Below are 19,791 nucleotides of genomic sequence, written 5' to 3' on the forward strand. Positions count from 1 at the left end.
TCCACTATTATTTCCTTCCATTCTCACCAGAAATTTCACTTCTCTACTCTTTCCCCTTGACTCACAGTTTTCAGCTTTCCTTCCAACATACCACAATATAGTTCTTTACTGGCTTCACCTTCCACTTGCTACATTAGGAGGGACAGGTTAGATGGCATCAACTCCCTAGCTGGGATTAAATCAGCACTGCTGCCCAAAATGGCATTGCATGGGATTTCTCTTTTAATGTTACTACTGCCAGAATATTTATCACATGCATTAAAACAAAGAGGACAAGCAAAACACCCAACTGCTTATTTGCAAAGGACAGCCACAAAAAAGAATCACTGCTACTAAATGGCTTAGTGTTCAATTTAACTGTGGCCAGGGACAGTGAGAGAGTATTATGATACTATACAATTTTCGCTCTTCAAAGATTCTCACACTTGTGCACAGCATAGAAACATAGGAAGCTGCCTTCTACCAAGTCAGACCATTGGTCCATCCAGTTCAAGACCATCTATGCTGGTCTTGTGGTAGCAAGCATGACGTCCCCTTAGCTAAGCAGGGTCTGCCCTGATTCCATATGAAAGAGAGACTAGAAGTGTGAGCACTGAAAGATATTCCCCTTAGGGGATCGAGCCGCTCTGGCAAGAGCATCAATGTTCCAAGTTCCCTCCCTGGCAGCATCTCCAAGACAGGGCTGAGAGAGACTCCTGCCTGCAACCTTGGAAGAAGCCACTGCCAATCTATGAAGACAATACTGAGCTAGATGGACCAATGGTCTGACTAGGTATACGGCAGCTGCCTATGTTCCTATGCTGATTAGCAGAGATGGTCTAAGCTAAGGGTTCATACAGGGGTCTTTTCACCTGAAGATGTCAGGGATTGAACCTAGGACCTTCTGCATCCAAAGCTATGGTGGCGCTCCAGAAAATTGCAGAAGCTTGTATTTTGAAGATAGGTATATACTCAAAGGCTTACCAGATCCTTAGAGATCTAGAACAAGTGCTCCAACCTGTGAACCTCTCATATATAAGCTCAGAAAAGGTGAGAGAATACCAATGAAGTAAAAAAGAACAAAGCTAACAGAATCCTATGAGGTAGGTAAAGGGCTTAAGGTGATCTTTGGGCTATATCTTGCAGGGGTTCTCATGGAATCTAAATGAAATATATGAGGCCACCTGCAAAAACACCACATAATTTGGTCAAAACAAGCTAGTGAAATCTGGGGTTCCCATATAGATTTGCATCTTCTTCACAGGCCCTAGTCCTGTGCCTAACACCCAGAAATACACCCCCACTGTTTAACCCCATACCAGGAAATGCTTCCCTGCTAAAGGTCTATGCTTCAGGCAGCTGGTAAAGGTACAGAAGCAGGCTAGTAAAAATGGTGCAGACCTCCCCCTACAGCATGTGAGCCAGAAGAGAAGTGCATAAAGCGTCTGCTTCCACACTCAGAAAAGCAGGTTAATTCCAAAATAGCCCATTTTTAGAATAGTGTCCATCAATGGCCTATTGATTTACAGGCTTAAACACACTCAATTCATACTTAATTTTTAAACCAGGTGTTGATATTAAACAGTTAGAAAACTGCAGGCTCTGCTTTCCCCAATTGAAAACAATAAAGACTTGCATAGAAGGAAAGCCTGCCATGCACGGGGGCAGGGGGGGCATGCTTTTAGACACAATTTCAGCTTTATATACTTTTAACATCCAATATTTCATAAAGCTTATTACACCAGTGGGGTTCACGTTGAATATAAAGCAGCATATGTATTTCACTTGGTGCAAGGAGCATTTACTAAGGATCTCAAGTTTCTGTATGAGGCAGGCAGAGCTTAAAGTCTAAACTTCAAATGTTTATTCAGCTATTTTTATAAAGTGAAGGTTTGGATGAGAACTTACTGTAATGTTCCAGTTGATCTGTGGTATTCTTGCGTGGAGATTTAGACTGAACATAAGCAACAGAACGCCAGTAACTACAGATGCACTACAGCTGACAAATTCAAAGAAATAAAGACCTTCGCAAGGGGAGCATTCCATGATGGTCTCTATGCAGATGAAGGAAATCAGTGCCAAAACCTAGTGGGGGGGAAAGAGGAACATATAAAAGAGTTCTGCAACATTCTGAAGACAGCCAGAAATAATTATGAAATGTTCACTGCAAATTAGACACTCAAGAATGCACAATGCAACCACGATTCATAATAAAAGACATGACTTAAAAGAAGAAATCAACACAAGATGTTTGCATGTCTCATAGACTAAAGTCGTGAATCATTAAATACATACTAAATTGATAAAGCTCCACCAGTATTTTTTTTTTAGTTTGTTTTTAAAAAAGTATACCCTACTTTTCTTTCTAAAGAAAACAAAGGATGCCAATGGGAGGGGGAGGAATTAAATATTATCAAATCTGTTATATATTTTGAAGAATTTGTTTATTTGTGTGAGTGAAATAAAGTCATACTTCCCAATGACCTACAGATACCAAATTTTGCATAGACAATCCTGCCACTGAAATTAGCTGAATGCCCTCCTTTTTATACTAGAATATGCTTGGGGAAAGGCTTAAACATTTTTTTAGAAGAAATGCTGAATAAAACTGTAACATTTTATTATTTATTTATTTATTTATTTATTTGATTTCTATACCGCCCTTCCAAAAATAGCTCAGGGTTGTTTACATAGAAATAAATAATAAATTATTTATAATAAATTATAAAATAATAAATATTTTAACGGTTATTCTTTTCAAAACATTTGTAAGACTCAATAATCAGATCAATAATTCCAAGATAACATCATGCCCAAGAAAAGCAGAAGATCCGTGTCAGATTCACATTTACTATGATCTTAATGTTCCATATATGCTCTTTATTCAATACATGAATAATGTTTGCAGTTGAAATCTTACACATTTCAAACTGTTCTTTTACACCCAGCTTTTGCAAGCATATTAATAAAAGAATACTATTACATATTTAATTTCTTGAACTTTGGCCAGTCAACGACAGGCCTCACCTACTACTAAAACTGTAACTAAAAGAATCCATGTAAATTGTATGACCCACAACCACCAAAGCAGCAAAGCACAACAGCAGAGCTCTATCAATTTACTTGATTGCTAAAGGTCTTCCTACAAAGCCAGGTTTTTACCATAATTCCACAGCAGAGGTGCCATGACTGAAAAGGCCCTGCCTCTCGTATGAACCCACCAAACTTCAGATGCCCAGGGGACATGGAGCAGAATCCCTGCTGTCAATGTAATAATGAAGGAAGGTAGGTAGTGATCCTTACTATACCCTCTTGCTAGACCATTTAGGGCTTTTCAAAAACCAGCACTTTGAATTGAGCCTGGAAACAAACCGAAAACTAATGTATTTGAAATCCACTGTGTAAAAGTGTTCCAGCTTACTAACCCCCATTAGCAATTCTTGTGGCAGCATTTTGAATCAACTGAAGTTTCCTGACACTCAGCAGATGAGTCCCTTGGTACAGACATTAGCCTTTATTTCTACTGCTATAAAGAACATATATTCTGTATTTTTATTTTGCATTTTTAGAAGGCAGTTTGAAATACAGAGTGCTTAACAACTGGACTGGTAGTACTGTGAACACCTAGCTCAGCTCAGCAAAACTATACAAAAGCATAAGAACTGGATGAAACAAGAAGTTTAGGGGAGATTAATTTTGCAATAATGGTCCTTACTTATCCATGAAACAGAACATGTAGTGAGCAGATGAAAGGAGATGAAGAAGGGGAAAACGTCACTCAGTTTCCTCATTTGTAAGAAGAATGGATTATAATGGTCAACCTTACCTGGCTGATTCAAGGATCAAAGAAATGGAATGCAAAATGCACTGTAAGATATAAACAATGCTGCAGCCAGGAATATTTTCCTCATTACTGCAGATGAAAGAAGAGTCAGCCAACACAGTAGACAAACTTGGATTTGAAGTACTTTATTAGACATTTTTAAAGCCAAGTAAAATCACTGACAGAATGTCAGAAGATACCAACAATGACAGCTCTCTGTTGGCTGTATCTTATTTACTTGTATTACCAGCTTGCATTGAGTTCAGTAGCCAAAAATGTGATTTGACACAAATTAACTCCGATTTCAGTCATGCTGCTTCCCCTTCTACTACTCCAAATTGGTATCACTTTGGATTAGTGGTATTGGTATCACTTTGGAGTTAGCACAAACCAGACCTTTCATGTGCAGTTACAAGAATGTCTAAGCCTCATTACACCTATAGAAGCTAGAATCACCAAAAGCCACCAGTTCATTATTTATTTATTTATTTATTTATTAGAGACATGTAATATACCGCCCACTCCGAAGACTCTGGGTGGTGTACAACAACAGGCAAACAGGCAACATTTAAAATTACATTACATTAATAATTAAAATTATTAAAGAACTAAAGGAACTACCTGGAAACAGAAAAATGAACTACAGGGCAAAAGCCTAGCGAAAAAGAACAGTCTTCAATAGCAATTTGAAGATTGGTAAGGAAGGTGCTAGCAGGATCTGTAGGGGGGGAGAGTTCCAAAGGAGCGGGGCAGCAACCAAAAAGGCCCTTCCCCGGGTACTAGAGCCCCAAACATCTCGGAAATCAGGGACCGACAGAAGGGCCATCTGAGCTCATCTAACCGGACGGGATGTAACTGGATGGGAGAGGCGGGTCTGTAGGTAGACCGGCGCCAGGCCCCGCAAGGCTTTGAAGGTCAGAACCAGGACCTTAAATTGAGCTCGGAAGTGAATAGGCAACCAGTGCAATGACTGTAGGAGAGGTGTTACCCTGTCATATTTTCTGGCACCCATGAGTAGACGAGCCGCTGCATTCTGGTCTAAACGGGAGATAACAAGGGCATGGGTCACTGTCATTAATGCCTGACAATCGAGGTAAGGGGGAGAGTGGCGGGGGGCGAGCGGCGGGGGGATACTACCCCCCTTAAAGACACACTCCCCGCCCCCACAGCTCTTAAAAATTATTTATTTTTTAAGCACACTGCTCTTACTGATCTAAGACACTGGCAAGATGCAAAGAACAGAGGCAGGGCTTACCACTCTCCTAGGTCCACTCATGTTGCAACAGTGTAAGCAGTGGTACAACCAGACTAGAATGATGCCAGCTTGGCTACAGAACTCTCCTTTGCTATTCTCCAAATCCCTTCATTATTTCTTTTATTCATAAGCAGGTTTGCAAGCTTCTTTCCAACCATTATGGATCAAACCATTGAAAGCAGAATAGCTCTTTCTGAACACTTGGTCTTATTGCACAAGGATGATGCAGCTCATATATTCTGAATTTTTAAAATTGACTTAGACATTTGATTTAAAAAATAAATAAATCAGAAAACCATCCTGCCTGTGGCTAATTAAGCCTGTAATTCTATGCAGCTTACTTGGAAGAAAATCCTATTAAATTTGATGGAACTTACTCTTGAGTAAACATGCATAGAATGGGGATGTAAATGAACTGCAGCCATATCAGCTGTACTCCAGCAAATCACCAAAACCAATTGCAACTTCCAGCATTAAAAAAAAAACCAATGTTGCAATACATATTAAACCTTAAATGGTTTCATAGAAAGAAGATTACTGCCGCTACCATTTTCCCCATTACAGTTAAAATTTGCTGCGTTTTATTTTTGAGAAATCGAGCAACGTAAGCATTAAAAATGGTTCAGCTATGGTTGTTCTTTTTTTTTTTTTAACAAAAAGCTTTCCTGTTTATCTGAAGAGGCCCACAAAAAGACTTATTGTGTGGTTCAATGACATAATTACAGATGATTTCAGAAAAACCACCGAATACTCAACATTTTTCTTGCTTGAAAATACCCACAATCTTTTAGTAAGGATGTCACACTACCAGGATTTATTTCCCAACTTTTTAAACTGTTGGCACAGCATAAACAATACTCATGTACTGTACAAAGATTGGGGGGGGAGAGACCTTTACACCTCCTCAAAGTACATTTAAAGGTATTAGAAGCCTCTTGCATTCAAACTAAGATTTATTGTTTTCATTTTATTCAGCCAACTCAAAGCCTGGACCTCAGTAGGTCTCATTCCTTGCAAAGCGGATGTATTCCCCACATCTAACGCAGCTGGCACAAACACACATATTTTCAATAATATGGCTTCAAGGCAGCACTGCTTCTCCAAGAGAAAACAATCTTTCCGTCAAAGCAAAAAGATGATTAGTTTCCCACCTGCTCCCATCAAGCATCACTAAGGGTGGATTTGCACACTCGCATTACACAACACATTGTACACTACTTTTTTATTGTATTCATTATGTCCTCCACCACAAACTCAGGAACTCGAGAGAAGCTGGCTGTAGCTACTTCCTGTAACACATCCCCAGATCTCAAATTGCTGGCACCCGCATGCGGGACTAGACTTCCACGTTAAAACAAAAACAAAACAACAACAGCAGCAGCCAATTACAAAAAGCAACTTTACTGGGAACAGCCTATATTCTGCGACGATATCTATAACAACAGCAACAACATTGATAATAAAATCCAGCCATCCCAGGTCCTTGGGAAGGACTTGTCGTCTGGATAAAACAAACCAGTCAATAACACCTGTCTGACTGTGTAAACAAGAAATAATAATTAAGAAGAAGAAGAAGAAGAAGAAGAAGCCATGCAGTTCATCATCGCCTGGTACAGTCAAATTTTTAATTTTCTTTGCTCTTCCACTTATTAATTCTGGTGTTATTATTAGATTTTATATTTGTTGGTTACATTTTTTGACCTCTTTTACCCAGCCTGCTTTTTTATTATAATCTATTAGATTATTGGATATAATCTATATTGGATTATCGGATATAATCTATTGGAGTATATAATCCTATAATTTCCCCCAGAATTGCACTATTTCTTCTTTATTTGGTGTTTCTAGGTTTCTTGCAGTTTCTCCTTCTATGCTTTGGTAGAAACGTCTCTGATTCGACTGGAATTGGAGATTCTACCTGTGTTGTGTAATTCTGGCTTCGTATCTGCTAATCTTCTTTGACACGGCTGTTATTTGCTGCTTTATTATTTCCAGGACTTCTCTAATTTTCCTTGAATCTAGATGGTGTTTTTGGATCAGATACTGTTTGGTGTTTTCATTCGTCAGCGTCTTGTCTTTTATATCTTTAAATTTACTAGCATCTGATCTAAGCCTGGCGATTTTATTTTCTAATCTAATCTTCCATTTAGGTGATATACTACTTTCTTTTTTTACAGGTCCACTGATCTTATATCCGAGATCTTGTGTTATTGTTGCTGCACTGTACATTAGTTGGTTTGTTTCTTGCAAATTACTGGTTGTTATTCCTGCAAGTGCAGCATTTACATGTTTTAATGCCTGAGCAAGCTGTTTTCTGGCAACTGCTTTTAGAGCTGGAAGTCGAACCCTGGTGGTTGTTTGGTTCATGTGCTCAGTTATTTTTTGCTTTAGTTCTTGTTGCTTTTCTGTTAAACGGCATTCAGGTTTTTGAGGTGAAAGCGAAGGGGAGCTTGCCTGGTTTTGATTTTGAAACAGTTCAGCAACAGTGGCATCCTCTATTTCCAACACCTCCTCCACCTGCGCCTGAGCAACTTCTTCAGTTGGTGGTAATTCTTCTTCCATATCTTGAGCCGGTGTTGCTCTTTGCAGTTCTTCCAGCTCAACTTCTGTGAATACTTTATTTCTGAATGAATTTCTGAATATGAATCTTCTCTGGTCTGCTAGCTTTTGTTCTGTTATTTCTGTATCTGGATGTTTCTTTTTCCAAATTTGGTACATTCTTTTTAATTACTACTACTCCTACTACACTGGAACTTTTGCAAGAATTGGTGGAATCATCCAATTGAGAAGGTCACAGAACATGAAGAGGCAAAAATCCTTTGGGATTTTCAAATACAAACTGATAGACATTTAGCTGACAATACACCTCAGCGAGAAGAATCGGGTTCTGATAACTGATATTGCAATCCCAGGGGATAGACAAATCAATGAAAAACAATTGGAGAAAATAACTAAATACAAGGACCTTCAGACTGAAACCGAACGGCTCTGGAAAAAGAAAACAATAGTGGTGCTAATAGTTGTTGGTGCCCTTGGTGCAGTACCAAAAGAACTTGAACATCATCTCGACACCTTGGGCATCAATAAAATTAAAACACATCAACTTCAGAAGGCCAGTACTTGGGACAGCACAAATACTACGACAATATCTTTAATTCTTGTTTAGTTATCCTAGTCCCTTGGAAAGGGCCTGATAATTAAAGTACCAAATCCAGTCAATAACAGCTGGCAGAATGTGTGTAAATAGCATAATAATAACAACAATAATAACAACTAAAAATAAACTTTATTTGTTAGCCGCCCCATAACAAATTATTCTCTGGGCAGCTTACAACACAACATTAAAACTTAAGATAAAAAACACACAACACATTAAATCATAGCAGACCGAGGGTGGGTCGCGGGGGGGATATAAAATACAATTTTAAAAAATTAAAAACATTTTTTAGAATCAGATCAAAAATTTTAACAAGAAGGTCTTTGCCAGGCATTTAAAAGCACAAAGTGAGGAAGCCAGGCAAACCTCACTGGGAAGGCTATTCCATAAACAGGGTGCAACCACCGAAAAGGCCATCTCCCTAATAGCCACCTGCCTCACCTCGTTTGGTAGGGACACTTGGCGGAGGGCCTCTAAAGAAGATCTTAAGGTCCAGGTTGGGGCACATGGGGCAAGGCTCTTTCTCATATAACTTTTAAAGCCCTAAATGGCTTGGGACCAGGTTAACACTGGCACTTTGAATTGGGCCCGGAAACAGACTGGGACCAATTCAATAAAAACATGCACTAATATTGACACCATCTGAGGTGTGCTTGCTGTGGGGAGGGGCAACTTTTGATGATTTCCCCCTCGCTCTGGAGCCCATTATGCCTCCCAAAAATATGCCTTGCACAACCCTCAGGGACATATTTTCAGGAGGCAGAGTGGGCTCCAGAGGTGAAGAAAAGTTGAAAAATACCCATTCATTGCAGCGCAGGCATGCAGCTTTCTCTAGATGTCAGCCATTCAGTTAAGCAGGATATTTACAATGGGCTTCAGTCACACAGGGTAAGCCTTTCTGCAGATCCCCACCTACTTTTAGTGGAAGCCTCACCCACATTTTGTGATGAAACTGCAACATTTGAAAAATGTACCACCAAAAAATGCTTAAAGGGTTTAATAGGAGGCAAGTAAAATGAAGCCGGAGCACACTGGCAACTCCAGGTTCACCTGGAGTTGCAGGCTTGTGCATATTAATGGATTTTCCCCCACTTTCAACAGCTAGCCCCCATGCCATATTAGGCTGTTTTTGCAACTCCCCTTAATTTTCAAAGCCATCTGCCAGACACAGCTACTGTTTAAGAAACACAAAACTATAACTCCCTTAGATTCGTGACACTTGGATTCTTTGGATCTTGACCATTACATGGTTCCACACTGGTGGTCATACGTTATAGATTTCGTAATTAGTTCCTCAAACTTATATCCAAGAACTGCTTTAAAAATGCTACAGAACAAGCACAACCTGACTACTGACTGCTGCTTGGCAGCAACCACGTCTATGAAGATAATGTTCACATTCAGGCAGTTCCATACCTCTGATACACACATATTGGTTACTGCCTTCTGGTTCATGATTAATTCTGATGTGGCCCTGTGCTGAATAAACTGGCCACCCCTTGATTTTTTTCTTTTAGTAACACAAAAGATAATATCCAGTTTTAAAACCTAGCATATATGTGATGAAGTGACTAACTACATGTATGTGGAAAATTACCTCCTCTTAGAACACTGAATTTAAAAAGCAACTGGTATTTGAAAGTGGTTTCCCCCCGCCCCAGCCCCAATATTTCCCCCCACTTATATGCATTTTCCTCTGCCTTACAGTACATTCTTGCATCTGGGGCATAAGTACCCAAAGAAATAAGTTTCATATGCTCTTGAATTTTATAATAGCACATGTCAGCACTGCCATTTAATTATGTGTTCTCACTACTGCTTTTATTTTTTTTAAATAAAATTTGTTCTTGATTATAACATTTGTTCCCGGAATTAGATATACTTATGACCGCAGCTGACTACACATAAAGTCTAGTGTGAATTGTTTTGTTTTTACTTCTTTAAATGAGGCCCAAGAAGGCCACTTTCGAAGCCGTTTTAGCTGAATCCTGCAATGCTTTTGATGCACTGAAAGTTATCTTTCCCACAGACGTTTTCCGAAAGCCATACGAAAGGCATTGTCCAAGCAGCACATCAAAGTTATGCTGAAGTGTTGGCCTTGGATGTGGGAAATTTAAATCCAAATCCCCACACAGGCATGAAGCCCTGAGCAAGACACCAAGTAACAAGTGTGAGAATAAAATGAGCTCCCACTATCAAGGTTTTTTGCCAAAGTGGCCCCTGCTTGAAAAACAGGGAAGATCACTGTTCTAGTGCAACCAAAATCATAATATTGTGTGTTGCACAAAAACACAATTGGATGCAGTCATAGGGGAAGGTATTTACTCAAAAGCAATTGCTGCTCCTAACAATTGCTGCTCGGGTTGATTTGTACAGAGGTTTAGTCATGTGTTACATTCCAAGAGGCAGTTCACCATCCCCAAAGGGCTCACAATCCAAGACAGTGACTGCACTTACACAAATGTGCAGTTTAGTTATATGCTGGGTGTGTCATGCTGTACAGCCATCCAGCATAATTTGCACAGCAGGCAGTTGTACAATCCTGGCAAGTCTGTATGAAGCCAAAAGTAATCTTTCCACTTTGCTATTCTGCTCAAATAATTCTATGTCCAATATTCACAGTATATGCTGAAATCTTTTGCTGGACCTGTGGGAGGCTCTGGCTAGCTTTACACGCATTGCAGAACCTAAGGTCCCCCCAGCCTGAGATATGGAGGGAACCTGAAGTTGGTACGGCAGAGTATTACATATCTCGGTTTGCTGGAAGGATGCTATCCCAGCCTGCCTTGTGCTGCCTTTCGACTAGCAAGCCTTCACTATGTCATCCACCTTGCAGCCATTGGTCCAGTGGCCAAAGAGGGCTAGCTCACCTGGAATGAACCAGAGGTTCATGAAGTGCATGGGATCAGAGATAACACACATCTCAGTGGGAGCAGCACTCAGTTTGGCAAGCCAACTTCAAACCTTGATTACACAACAGTCTGAGGCCTTAAGTGAACCTCAGGCTCCTGCCTTGGTGTGGGTTCAAACCGTCACGGATAAGTCAGCTGCAAGTAGGTTCTGCACTGTGTGAACTAGGGATGTGCAGAACAGTCAGCTGTTGGAACGTTCCACCTCATAACGGGCCGTTTCGAGTGTTTTGAACTTGGAACAGACGTCCTTCAAATGAAGGGGCCTGTTTCGAGTCAGAACATTCTTCTGGCTTCTGCACATGCGCGGCTGCATTTGCATGGTCAGCACAACCACACAAATGGCCACCGCATGTGCACAGATGCCAAACGAGTGCCATTCTGACCACTTCTGATGGAATGTTGCATGGATTTAGCATTCTGTTCCAAGCTCGGAACGCTAAATCTATTTCATACACATCCCTAGTGTGAACATGGCCTCTATCTACTCTAGTAGCTAAGGGCCAATTTGCCATGGAACTACAGCCCATGACCATTTTCAAAGTGGAAAAAAGGTCACTAGAACAAGACTCATTCCTCACCTTCCATAGGCAATTTTAATACAATAAAAGTTTTTGTGAAGCTGCTTCATGGAGAATGATACCTCGTAGTGAAGGCCTTCATCTAACTGTTTATGAAGGAAACCAGCTTAGCTGAAATTTATTAATAGGAATTTAACCTTTCCCCTCCTAAAAATCCACTGAAATCTAGTACACATGAAGCTGGTTTGCTGATTGCAAACATTTAGAAGCAGTTTCAGAGTAATCTGGGATGAAACGCTTCCAGGCTATTTTATAGACTAAGGAAGAAGCCCAACTACAAATCCCATCTTAAACTAAAAAGCTATCACTTTATACTTAAGAGCCTTGTTTAAAACACAAACACATATCAAGTATCCAACTACCAGTGCCAGGATGGGAGAAGAATTTTAATGAGGAAATAATCAGGAGCACGGTGCAATCTAAAAGGAACCATTAGAACAAGAATTTCAGCAGCTCCAAAAAAAGTATTCAGAATCCCAAGAATCCAGAGTTTGCAATTCGATGGTCCCTTTAGATGCCATGCCTTAAAAGGCAAAATAGAAAATAGTCTAGACATAATGGAAAAGCAGAACCTTAAATTAAAAAAAAAAAGATGCAGTCACTGGTACCAAATACAGTCACTTGTACCAAACACACGTGATTTACAGACACGTACCCAAAACAGAGAATTCCCAATGCCAGCCCAAAAAGCTACTTTGGGAGAAAAAGGACTATTTATTTATTTAGATTTATATACCACCCTTCCTATACCAAAAACACACTACACTGTACCAGTGAAATAGCACAAGCATAAATAATAAGATGTCCCTAGGGAAACCAGAAGCAATGGCTGGGCTTCTCGGGGGTTTCTATTTCTCCTGTCAAAGCTCAGGGGAAGACACAAATAAAACCTGGGTTTCATGCTTCAATGGACATTTCAGCCCTAAAAAGCAAACATCCCTTTCCATGATAAGTGCAAGTGTGAGACCAGGCCAGGAACCACTAAAACAATTAGAAGCAATGTTTTATTTCAAAGCTTAAAAGTACCACTGCATATTCAACTCTTTCACTAGTTGTTGCAAATGAAACACAGCGCACCATGCTTCATAAAACACTTGAGAACAGCCAACTCTGGAATTACTGCTTGAAAGGAAATCCAGTTGCAGACGACAAGTAGCCAAGTAGCAACCTCGGCCACATTTAAGGTAAAGTGTGCCGTCAAGTCGATTTCGACTCCTGGCGCCCCCAGAGCCCTGTGGTTGTCTTTGGTAGAATACAGGAGGGGTTGACCATTGCCATCTCCATTGCCATTTCCTGTGCAGTATGAGATGATGCCTTTCAGCCTCTTCCTATATCGCTGCTGCCCGATATAGTACCAGCGGGGATTCAAACCGGCAAGCTTGTGCTTGTTATTCAAGCATTTCCCCACTGTGTCATTTACCTGGGAATAATTACCACTGACAAAAGAGGTTTGCTTTCAACTAAGCATGCAAAAGAGCCTGGAGAAAAACTGCATCTAAGAAGCATTTCTGAGTCTGCTTCCCTTTAAGAGATAATCAGCCGCAAATACAAAGAACAAACTGGCAGTTCACATTCCAAATGTTCAGCTTGAGGACATACAGGAGAAAGCCGACAAGATTATCCTGTAGGACTAAGCTAGCACAGATAACCAAGTTGGCTCAGACAAGGGTCTCGATTACGTGTGAAACCCTATCTAAAGCCAGCAGGGTGGGGTGGGAGGGTGGTGGGGAGCCACATTGTTTGTGAAACAAAACAGGAGGCTTCAGGGCCAATCATGAGAATCCCGATTCAATCACTCACACAGGAGTAGCACAAAGTGACGCAATAGATTCTTTTCCATAAAAGAAGGCTAGACAACCACAAGAATGAGCCACAGCACGCTGGTTCCACACTGGTTGCTTAGGGGCAACCAAGCACATGGCAGTTGGGAAGTCTGAGAGAGAACCAGACATTTTATGTAGCGCGAGTTGCCTTACACAGGGGGTTTACAACCTTGGGTCCCCAGATGTTGCCCACTGTGGCTGGGGATGATGGAAATTTTGGACCAACAACATCTGAGGGCCCAAGCTTGAGAACCCCTGGCCTAACATGCTATAACATTACTTTCAACTTGAAATATACTTTTAAAGACTTGGTTACCTGGGGCAAGGAAATATCACCACTAGATGACTGAGCAAGAAAGTTTGCAGAAGTTGTGTTCTTTTAGGCTACAACATGGCTTGTTCAATCTAGCAAGGAGGTTCTTGTAAACAGCCTGGTGGAAATCATAAATGCTTCTCTGAAGGAGGGCAGGATGCCTCCTTGTCTTAAGAAGGCGATTATTAGACCTCTTATAAAGAAGCCTGCATTATATCCCTCGGAGTTGAGCAATTATAGGCCTGTTTCCAACCTCCCATGGCTGGGCAAGGTAATTGAGAGGGTGGTGGCCTCTCAGCTCCAGGCGGTCTTGGAGGAAACTGATTATCTAGACTCCTTTCAAACTGGTTTTCGGGTGGGCTATGGGGTGGAGACTGCCTTGGTCGGCTTGATGGATGATCTCCAATTGGCAATTGACAGAGGAAGTGTGACTCTGTTGGTCCTTTTGGATCTCTCGGCAGCTTTCGATACTATCAACCATAGTATCCTTCTGGAACGTCTGAGGGTGTTGAGGGTGGGAGGCACTGTTTTACAGTGCTTCTGCTCCTACCTCTCAGATAGATTCCAGATGGTGTCAATTGGAGACTGTTGCTCTTCAAAATCTGAGCTTAAGTATGGTGTCCCTCAAGGCTCCGTACTTTCTCCAATGCTTTTTAACATCTACATGAAACCGCTGCAAGAGATCATCAGGGGATTTGGAGCTGGGTGTTAGCAGTATGCTGATGACACCCAGATCTACTTCTCCATGTCAACTTCTTCAGGAACTGGCATATCCTCCCTAAATGCCTGTCTGGAAGCAGTAACGGGCTGGATGAGGGAGAATAAACTGAAGCTGAATCCAGATAAGACAGAGGTACTGTCAAATAAACAAATAAATAAAATAAAATAAAATAAAATAAAATAAAATAAAATAAAATAAATGACTAAGACCAGTGTTCCCTGTAAGAGGGATTCCCAGATGTTGTTGGCTGCAACTCCCATAATCCCCAGCCAAAGGCCATTACAGCTCGGGATTCTGGGAGTTGTAGTCAACAACATCTGGAATCCCTCTTACAAGGGAACACTGACTCACACACATATATGGGATGGAGTAGAAACAGTGGGGAACATCTGCAAGGAAGTAATGAAAGCAGGGAACATTATACCGGGGAGACACAGATTCTGAGGCTTGACATCAGTGCTAGAACTCAACTTCAGTGAGCCGTGTCAAAATTGGAAGACTCCAACTAGTTTTTTCCTGATAGTTTTAGCTGCTAAAGTTGACCTGACTTGAAAGGCAGTTCTGGCACCTTTAAAAGTGAGGAGAGCCTGTCCGTACCTGCTGCTCCACCGCTTGCTCCATCCCCCAGCATCCCTCGCACAGAAGTGGCATGAGGCCATGTGCATGCCGCTGCTGCAACACGAAACTGCAGCAAGCAGCAGAGGAGCAGGTACCGTTAAGTTCTCCTCACTTTTAAAGGTGCCCGAACTGCCTTTCGAATCAGTGGCTACATAAAACATAACTGAAAGTATTGTGTATTTTCAGTGAAGGAGCCCAGTTTGAAATACATATTTTTAAAAAGTGTTTTGAGGTCTGAGTTCTAGTATTGAAGACAGGCTGCGAGGCTAAGATCTGGCCTGCAGATCTTAGCCTCGGATATTCTCGTCCAGAAGTCTATTGGGAGACAACATGCTTAAGCCTACACGGCATCCTTTAAAAAAAAAATCATACCAAAAAAAGGAAGTGGTGTGAAAAACACTTAGCTCCTATGCGTCACTCACTCAGACAGATTTCTCTTGTGAAGGCTGGCCAGGAAGATCTGTGCAGTTGTTACTGCAACAAAGTACAGTAACGACTGCACAGGTGCAGGGTGGGTGTAGGGGAGGTTAGGCATATACAGAAATTTGCACCATCATCATTACCCATGCAATCACACCGAAATCAGAGAAGTGATGAGTAAATCCGGATCTTTAAGTAATTAACTCTAGCAAGTAATAAACACATCCAGAGGGCACTGCAGGATAACATGGCATCATTTGACAATTTAGGCCCTTAATTACATAGTTACCAAACTACAGATGCATCACTGAAGAATCAAGAGAGCACAGAGTTAAATAAGCTACAAAAATGACCGACAGGAGGGACCACAGCTCGAGGGTAAAGCACACGCCTTACAAGCACAGGGTCCCAGGTTCAATCCCTTGCTTTTTTAGCTTGGAAAGGTTCTACCAGTCAGTGTAGACCAGGGCTGCATAACTTGGCCCTCCAGTTGTTTTTGGACTACAGCTCCCATAATCCCCAGCCACAATGACCAGTCATCGGGAATTATGGGAGTTGTAGTCCAACACCAGTGCAGGAGGGTCAATGTTGTGCAGCCCTGGTATAGACAATGCTGATCTAAGATGGACCAATTCAGTGACTCCGTCGAAGATAGCTTCACATGTTCATAGGACTACTGTATTTACCTGAATCCAAGACAAGTTTTTTTCCAAGTTCTTTCATGTTAGAAACCAGGAGGTCAGCTTACTTTCAGAGTCATTTTCCTTTTAGGTAAATAAGGGTATAAACTGTATTTATCCACTATTTTTAAAGGGGCTCATTTTAAACTCAGAATCATCTTGTATTTGAGTAAATACAGTAAATGATGAAGGAAGAGAAGAAACAATACCAATGTGAAAGAAGTTAAATATAGCAGATTTTGCTTTGAAAGCTAGTAAGAGATAGCACTGAAACCAGTGGAAGACAATATCAAAGAAGAAACATGTAAGCATCTAGGATTTTACTTATCTATAACAGAAACAACAAGGTAAAGAATTAAAAGTGACAAAGAAGCAGGTGAAACAGGGAAGTTGAGGGGGAAACAGCAAAAGTGGAGTGCTTTACATGAAAGGAAAGAGGGAGATGCAGTATCAACAACAAAAATTTATATACCACTTTTCAAAAAAAAAAAAAAAGTTTCCAGAGCGATTTACATAGAGAAATAAATAAATAAGATGGATCCCTGTCCCCAAAGGGCTCACATTCTAAAAAGAAACATAAGACAGACACCAGCAACAGTCACTAGAAGTACTGTGCTGGGGTGGATAGGGCCAGTTACTCTCCCCCTGCTAAATAAAGAGAATCACCATGTTAAAAAGGTGCCTCTTTGCCCAGTTAGCAGGGGGGTAACATGATGCTGCTGTGATGAGAGAAGCAGCATCAGATTCTGTGGTCTTCAGCCACATGGAGATCGCTTCTTCTGAATTCGAAGCACAGAGACACTCCAAGTGGCTGAACACAATTCTCTGCCCTGAAACCAAATGCCTTGTATTCGAGCTTGTATTCGATACCTTGTATTCGATACTGACTCTGTATTCGAGCCACTTCCCCCAACACTTGAAAAAGTATATACCTTGTAAAGTGTTGGGGAAGTAACTTGAATATACATCGTGGTTCTGGAATACAACTTCTTGAGAAAGTGGCTTGAACACACTTTCCTGTTCTTCAGGTATCCATGGTAAATTAAACTATCATTTCATATATTTATTCATGCTCCACCTTTCCATTATTGCAGGCCATAAGGCAGCTTACGATCAAACTAAAATCACAACAGAACATACATATACCACCACCAAGCAACCAATGATCATAAATACCACCTGCTCAAATTTCAAAGTCTGCCAAAAGCCTGGTAAATAAAAAACGTTGTTAAGAGAGGCCTAAAAACCAGCAATTTGGGAAGGGCATTCCTCAGTTTTGTACTGGATCACAAGGATGGGAAATTTCATCACACCTGTCTAAGTGATACCACTGCTTTTAGTACAGTATAGCAATCGATCTGAGTGATGTGACTGGGTGATGTGCCTGGTATCTCCTATGAGTTTTCCTGCAGAAGCCACAAACATCATGGGAAAAACTTCAATCCAAGTCAGTCCTACACCGCTAACATCTGAATGAAAGCCCTGAATGAATGAAACATCTGAATGAAAGCCCTGCTCAGTGGGTAAGAGGCACCTCTTAAATTGATGGCTCACTTATATTTAGATACTTATATTTATTTAAATGGACTGTACAGTACAGGTACAAAAACTACCGTAGAATACTGTAAACAAAAAAGTAATACTGTACAGTAGATGTACAAGTCATCCAGAGAAATGACATGCAATATTGTTAACAGAAATAAGTGATAACGCTGCTCGCTGCGGTGTTCAGTGCAGGAGGCATTTCTTTTGTTCCTACAGAGACATTGATCTTTGCAACTTTTTTCTTCAGCAGGGAACTGAACACAATGAAGTATTTGCTAAACAGATAAGAAACCTCCCACAGTTAATATGGGCACAGCATGTCCCTTGTGCTAGTTCCCAGAGTTCCCTTTAAGAAACAGAAAGCCCAGCCTTGTGGAATGCAAACTTTCAAATCAAACCAAGAGAAGGACAGGGGAACTCCACCTATTTGTGGTTTTAAAACTGCCATTAAAATTTTGCACAATGGACATACCTTGCCAGCCAACATGATTTGCTGCATGGTCTGTGTAGGTCCACACAAAACAAACAGTAGGGCAGAAAAACAGCACTCTGAGGCAAATTACTTCAACATGTTCACAGCATACTGGTAGTGGCCGTTTCTACCAGAAAACCCGTAGCTAAACATTCGAAGCCGGCAGTCATTGCCACCCCCTATGAAACGCAACATGCTTTCAGCCAGCAATACAATATGAAGCAATAAAATGCTGATAAGCACATGAAATGCCTGGACTACTCAAATATTAGCTCTCGATTGCAATGTGGACAGATATCCCAGAACCACGATACTTGAAGAGCTTTTCAGAGCAATTTGAAAAATAACCTTCTACCCTATGTTGAAACAAAGCCACACAAATGTGTTTTGAATTATACCCCAAAAGTACAAGTTTTCCACTCTCTGTTTTTTAAAAAAAAAGCATTTCACATTCCCTCCTACAATTCCAAAGCTTCCCGCCACAAGGTTTGAACCGCCTGCCAATAACATGTCAGTGGGTATCCCAAATTGCAAGATTACTAAGCATATCATATTCTTTCTGAGACAGAAAAGGCTTTGGGAAGATCTTTTCTGCAAAGAACAGCTGAAGAACACAAGTCTCTAAAAACCTAAACACATGAAATATGCAAATTGCAGTTTGCAATTATAACATAACATAACATACAAATATTTATATACTGCTTTTCGAAAAACGTTCCCAAAGCAGTTTACACAGAGAAAACAATAAAAAAGTAGTAAGATGGATCCCTGTCCCGAAAGGGCTCACAGTCTAAAAAAAAAAAAGGAAGTAGATGCCTTTGCTGTGCTGGGGTTGGAGAGGGCCAGCTGCTCTCCCCCTGCTAAATATAAGAGAATCACCATTTTGAAAGGTGCCTCTTTGCTCAGTTAGCAGGGGCAATTATCACATACATATGTGAAAAAACTCAACTGGGCCAGTTCGGTTCTGCACCCCCTCGAAACACCCCCCCTCCGGTTCAGTTCGGCGGGTAGGGGGCGGGGGCATTCACAAGCTTTTATATATATATTTACTCACCCCCTCCAGGGGGCTTCTCCAAGGCCATGGGGTGGTGGTCCTCTGGAGTTCCCCCTTCCCCACACCAGCCTCCATTATGGTAAAAATCGGGCAGTCTTCAGTCTGCATGGTGGCGGCCATTTTGGAGGCCCAATGGGCCTCTGCATGGCCAGGTCATGATCGTGAAACTCCCCCAAATGGTTGAGGGGTTCAGTATGATACCAAATTGGGGTGGAGGTCAGTTCTATATCAGACCATCAAACTGAATAGGTTCAATGTTTGCACATCCCTAGTCTGTTTTAATACTTCTGGAAAAGATGGCAAACAGAAATGAGCCAGTGTGGGACTAGGTTGGACTAGGACTAGAGAGACCCGAGTTCAAATCCCTCTTCAGCCATGAAAGCCTCGCAACAACCAACTGCTTCAGTTTCACTTGCCCTTGTGATTGCAATCTAATTAATT

The 19,791-nt window shown here is 41.1% G+C and overlaps 1 protein-coding gene across 1 annotated transcript in view; it reads right to left on the reverse strand.

Annotated features, from left to right (window-relative positions):
- CMTM4 (CKLF like MARVEL transmembrane domain containing 4) overlaps window positions 1-19,791 on the reverse strand; it is a 43,835-nt gene that overhangs the window by 19,089 nt on the left and 4,955 nt on the right. The window contains exon 2 of the mRNA XM_053271010.1: window positions 1,888-2,064. Within this exon, the coding sequence (XP_053126985.1) occupies window positions 1,888-2,064 (177 nt within the window). The remainder of the gene's footprint in view (window positions 1-1,887; window positions 2,065-19,791) is intronic.

Source organism: Hemicordylus capensis, chromosome 9 (assembly GCF_027244095.1).
Source record: "Hemicordylus capensis ecotype Gifberg chromosome 9, rHemCap1.1.pri, whole genome shotgun sequence".
Lineage (NCBI taxonomy): Eukaryota > Metazoa > Chordata > Lepidosauria > Squamata > Cordylidae > Hemicordylus > Hemicordylus capensis.